The sequence below is a fragment of the Myxocyprinus asiaticus genome, chromosome 40 (assembly GCF_019703515.2).
Source record: "Myxocyprinus asiaticus isolate MX2 ecotype Aquarium Trade chromosome 40, UBuf_Myxa_2, whole genome shotgun sequence".
Taxonomy (NCBI): domain Eukaryota; kingdom Metazoa; phylum Chordata; class Actinopteri; order Cypriniformes; family Catostomidae; genus Myxocyprinus; species Myxocyprinus asiaticus.
In genome coordinates, this window is record NC_059383.1 from 6,067,801 (window position 1) to 6,073,800 (window position 6,000).

General features: G+C 40.1%; 1 protein-coding gene across 1 annotated transcript in view; it reads right to left on the reverse strand.

Annotated features, from left to right (window-relative positions):
* LOC127430647 (serine/threonine-protein kinase 10-like) overlaps window positions 1-6,000 on the reverse strand; it is a 79,095-nt gene that overhangs the window by 13,992 nt on the left and 59,103 nt on the right. Inside the window, exon 9 of the mRNA XM_051680572.1 lies at window positions 3,208-3,888. Within this exon, the coding sequence (XP_051536532.1) occupies window positions 3,208-3,888 (681 nt within the window). The remainder of the gene's footprint in view (window positions 1-3,207; window positions 3,889-6,000) is intronic.

Genomic DNA, 6,000 nt, shown 5'->3' on the forward strand with positions numbered 1-6,000 from the left:
CTCGTCTCTCAAATTGGAAAAACAAGCAAAAATCATGTTTACAGTTACAATTACATTGGAAATCAACTTTGGGGCAAGACACTGAACTGGGACAAACATTAAAATACACGGTTTTGAAAGTCCAACCACAAGAAGGGCTGAAACGATTAGTCAACGTTATCGACAACGTCGATAATAAAAAATTGTCAACAAAAATATTCGCTGTCAAATAGACATTTGATGTCATTTAACGTAACATGAGATCACATTAAACTCTAATGATGGCACGTGAGAGCAGCACTGCAGTTCGCGCCTGACTGAGGAGAGGAAGACATCTCATAGTCCAGATGCACTCTAAACTTTCAAGTGACGTAGATCGAAAAGTATGAGGGAATTATACAAAAATACCAAATAAGAAGCACACTCGTTGTGGAATAAGCGGAGTCAGAGCTCTTTAAAGGAAACACCCCAGCGATACATCTTTAATGCAGTTATATTTAATGTGTTATAGCTTTATTAAAGTTCAAATAATAAAGAAGCAGGTCATGTAAATAACTACAAACTCCAAAACTGGCATTTCTCTGTGCGGTCAGCGCCTCTTCTATGAGTTGAGCGAATGTCCCGATCTAAGGGGGAGAGATTGAAACCGCACCCGGCTGATGCACACTCTGTCACGGGAATGCTCATCCCTCGAGCGCACACATTTAAAGCAGCTAGATTATAACGTGATGGCCCGCAAGGTATTGAATCATAATATACAGTATGTGATTTGTTGGGTAAAATAAATAAATAAATAAAATTGACAAAATGTGGGGCTTGCTAGTTTGGGATCAAATGTAGGTTTGTAGTTTTTGCTGATAATTAGCATAAATTACCATTAGAAAAAAGTGGGAAATAGCTAAATATTACATGTTTGGTAATTAAAATTTGTCAACAATTAAAAATTAATGACTAAAATGGACACTGCTGTTTGATTGTTGGTAACAGTCAAGAAGGTCAAGATCTCTGTGGTGGGACAAGCCAAAATTACCACGTTAATGGGAGATTTCACCCAAAAATTAAAATTCTATCATCATTTACTAAGTGTGTGAAAACTGCAATAGCTGTAAAATGTATAATAAATCCGAAAAGAACTTTGAAGCCATTTTTCACAGTTTCAATGTTGGCATTTTGCTTTGTAGGACAGAATGGGATTTGTGCCTCTAATGCTTTAAAAAAAAAAAAGTTACCGGACACCAATTTGTACCCTATTCGTGAAAAGTGTTATCTCTGTCACTTGCTGTCCTTCAAATCTTTAATACATGCAGAACTGTATGGTTTCATCCATTGAGCATTAGGAAGAGAGTCCAGGTGGGGTGTAGGAGGAATGGTTTGGATGGGAGAGGTTTCTGCTGGTGTCTGCAGACTCTGTTTGACAACTTCCACACCCTGTTTGAGCTGTGTACCTTCACTGTACTACTGTGTGTACTACCCGCACAGTGCCGCCGCACGTTCCAAAATGTTCCACAAGCTCTCATAAGCAGGGCTCTGTTCTACTGCGGCCCAAATGTGTAGCTGGCACTAATGCGTTAAACAGAGGCCAACATGGTAAATGAAAGCAGAAGTGAGAGTATTAGTGAAAAGACCAAGTGTGTTATTGGTGTGCTCAAATGATGGGTGAAGTTATACCTCTTAAATCCAAAGGGTGTGTTGACATTTAAGCTCTGTTGCAAAACCTAGTGAGCTGCCTTGTTGTCTACAACCTGCATAGGTAGCTGCCTTCTAAAAGGCTGTTCACACTGAAAGCAGTTTGCAGCATCAGAACGACTTGAAGTCTTTTCTGTTTTGTCATACAATTACACAACTCTGTTCATCATACAAATAGCATGCCTCACAAGAAGAGATGCACATTTGAATCCACTAGAGTTTGGTGCTACTCTAATCATAAAAATACACTGCACTCTCAAATATGGATTGAAATACTTAAAATCGATACATAGTATTAAAGCATTTTTTATAAAGCTGTTGATTTAAAATGTTAATTCAGTGCTTAATTATATAAACACATAAAAAAAATTGACTCAATAAATCATGCCCCCTGGCCTGTTCATAATTTCTGTAATAAGCAATTTCCCCACCAGCAGAGCAATTCAAGCTTGAAGTACCGCATTCATTTTTTTTGTGAGTCTCAGACAGCAGGGGGCAGTAAGCTGTACGTCCAAGTAAGTCCAGCTGTACAGGCAACAGTCAACAAACAACACTTACCGATTCGCATCGATGGGAGAAATGTGCCTGAGGTTGTTCCTAGCAGGCTACTCAGCCTTACACGCTTCATATGGTTAATATTAGGGATGGGGGTAGGGTTATGGCATCTGTTGCCTGCCAGGAACAAATCCAGGCTCATTTGTACAATGGGCATTTTCTGGATTATATTTTCTATATATTTTTATATTTATAATTATGGCACGATTGGTCTTCAATGAACCCAAGAGAGCACACATCACGCCTCATCGAACTGCACCAGTTGCCAATGGATGCTTGCATGAAGTTCAAGGTATTGATGCTCGCTTACAAAACAACCACTGGCTCCCCACCCCCATCTACTTTCGCTACTTCAAGTTTGTGGCTTCCAGAAGCTAATTATTGGCGGGTGAGGAGTGCCTCATGGTTCCATCTCACAGAGGCACAAAATCACTTTCCTGGACATTCACTTCAACTGTTCCTTGCTGGTGGAATGACTTGCCAAACTCCACCAAAGCAGCCGATTCTCTAGCCACCTTCAAGAAACATCTTAAGATGCATCTCTTTCACGAGCACTTGACCAAATCCTACTTATGCAATAGTCTATTTTCTTCTTTAAAAAAACAAAACTAATTCTCAATCCATTCTTTTACCTGTATCTCACCTTCCTCTCTACTTGTGCTTCTCTAAGCAATTCACAACTTTGTATTACAGCACTTTTCTTATTACTGCCTCCTAAGGATGAATCACTTCTGTTGTATGTCATTTGTAAGTAATTTTGTATAAAAGCATCTGCTAAATGAATACATTTAATGTATTGGTGATTACTTTGATTAATTAGCATCTCATGCAACTAATTTGATTCTAAATGTATGGATTGACAGCCCTAATTTCTTTATAGGTTTATGTTTTTTGACTCATCCTAGATTTTGGAACTATAGTCACACTAGAAAGGATCTTTGAAACCTCTATTATGTACAAAACACACAGAGACAAACATAGACGTACCCTGACAGAGATGGTGCCCGTGTCCTTGTTGACCGACATGTCTCCAGACATATTCGGGCTCATGTCCATGTTTTCGCTGTCCTCGTCCGAGTATCGCTTTGATAACCTGCCGTTTGAGTAAGGAACCAAACTCTCCACATCCTCCCCAACCGTAGATGACCTGTCGCTCACTCCAGACAAACGGTTTTGCCGCTCCTTGGATGCGGTTCTCTTGAGCACATCGTATGGTTGTTTGGTGGACAAAGGCGAGTCTGGAGCTCCTTTATGGCGCGCTTCTGTCTCCGGTTCCTCAGGCTTCTCTGACTTCACCGATGGATGCGCCATAGTATCTGAAGAAGACTCCGATGGCTCTGAAGGTTCTGCTGTTCTCAGTGGTAAAGTTAACTCCGGGACTGAGCTCTCGATTGCTTTGGAGTCCTCCTCTGAGGTGGGTGTGCTCTTCCCATCCTCGATCCCGGAGTCAGAGCTGGAGGTCTTGCCTGATGTCTCGCTCACTGGTTTGTCGTGATCTTCAGGTAACTTGTCACTGAGGCTGTCCTGCTCTTTGACAGGGGTCTCAGCAATCACTGGGTTCCTGGGCTCCTCCTCAACCTCGATTAAAGTTTTGTTGAGGTGTGTGTCATGCAGATGGTCCCCTTCTAAACTGGTCTCACTGGGTTCAGACGGGTCTTTGCCTGGGGCCTTGAAACAGGTTAAGATAAAGAGAAGGTTTTGACAAGTCAACAAATGTCCAGCTTACATGAGAACTTCTTCAAAACCATTTAAAAAGCATCCCAATTTAATAGCAGGTCATGGATTTATTAAACTTGGTCAGAGTACACTAACAATTCCTCAGCTGGTTTTATGAAATTCCTTTCAGTGGCCACAATAAAACTGATGAAGGAAATGTGTTGAAATGATGACCAGCTATTAATGAAGACATGACAACAGGTCAGAGACTAGTGAAAACGCATGAACCACAGCTAAATTTAGCCCTCATGTGTTGTAAAGTACAGTTTCATTTTGTTTTCTCTCTTTTAATTCAGGATCACCCCCATGATTCAGTCTGTTTTATTGTGTTATCTCTATGTGTCTTTGATTCTATTTTCCCTTATGACTTTAATCTAGAATTCTTAACCATAAGGTCCATTGAAAACTGAATAATAATAATAATAATAATAATAATAATAATAATAAATGATTTTTCTAAAGAAAATATGAGTGGTGTGTGTTCTAGGTTGTTGCCATGTGGTTGCTAGGATGTTCTGGATAGTGGCTAGAGTGTTGCCATGCAATCTCTGGGGTTCTGGGTGGTTACTAGGGCATTGATATATGGTTGATTAGGTGCTCTGAGTGATGTTTAGTATGGTAGTAGTTGGTTGCTAGGGTGTTGCTATGCGGAATGCTGAGGTCAAAGTCTCTTTCAAGACAACTCAGAGACAGTTTACCAGAGACAGACCACTGGTGTTCAAATAAATGGGAGAAATTGGAATGCCCAAAGGCCAACGGTTAAAGAAAAGGAAGACCCGCCTTATAGGTAAACGAGCTCCATTTAGATACAGACGTCGCCTGTCAATCAACTAGAGAACAAGCATGCACATTAGCTGGTATCCATAGAAATAGCATCTCAGCCTGCCCGGGAGTGTTCCAAAAATGGCTGCCAAGTGAACTGACTTGTCTTGCTTGAAAGGGACTGCAACTCAGTCTACTTGGCGGACATCTTGGGAACGCTCCCGGGTAGTTATTTTCTATGGATCCAAGCAGCATACAAGTACTGCTACCATCTACTTGAATGGAGAAAGACCGAAATCTCCAAAAAATGGTTGGTCAAGATTATGATCAAAGAACTTCAAATCAGCAAGTAAGAACAATTGTAGCAGTGAGGCATGGCATATGCTGTATAATCAAGTACGTCTATTGTGAAATTCTTCCTATCAAGATTTGTATAAACCCTTTTTCTGTGCAACAAGAAGGTCCAGTGCTTTATTTAATTCTAAAGAAACGTTAATGGCACGTCTTTTGTTTAATTATTTATGTGGTTGAAGGCCACGGAAGAGGACATTTTTAAAGTGCTATTTTTGAACGCTTATACCATTGTGCCATGTCAACACTGTTACTCTGGAATACAGTACTTGCAGGGCCTAAAATAGCACTTTAAGACACTGATGTTAAAGCTGGGTATGGACACGTTCTGGTACAGTCAATTTATGTTTGAAGAAGTGACATCACAATCACATTGTGCTGTTTTGGGCACAACTAGGTGTAGTGGCGCCTACTGCTCTTGAGACGTGTGTCCTGAGACAACAGTATGGCTTTTAGATTTAGGGGAAAATGCTCTTTCCAAAGTATTGTGATATGTTAACTCTCACAATAATACTGCAATGATATTCTAACTTCAAGAGCGATATTTTTTGTAATTAACAATGTTCATGGGATTGTACTTTATTCCTTATTTAAGACGTTAAGTACGAAGTCTTGGACCTTTGTCTTTTTTCACGATTTTCCTATATCTTTTGCTTCAAATTTAAGTTTGTAATGTTGTGATTCACTTCAGAGCTCATTGGTTTGGTTAAAGGCTTAGAACACTTTATTGAAGAATTCTTTGAAATCCCTATGGAGAAAATCAATGGGGAAAAATACTTCTGAACCAAAGCCAAAAGTGGGCAGGCACTGTTTTGCTCTAATGCTCTGTGTACGTGTGCTGTTGCCTTTCCCCAATAAGCTTACATGGAAAAACAAAGTAAACTTTTGGTTCAATGTCAATTACAGTAAAGAGCTACAACAAAAGCATCTCTCTTTGCGCCCCGAGCACTT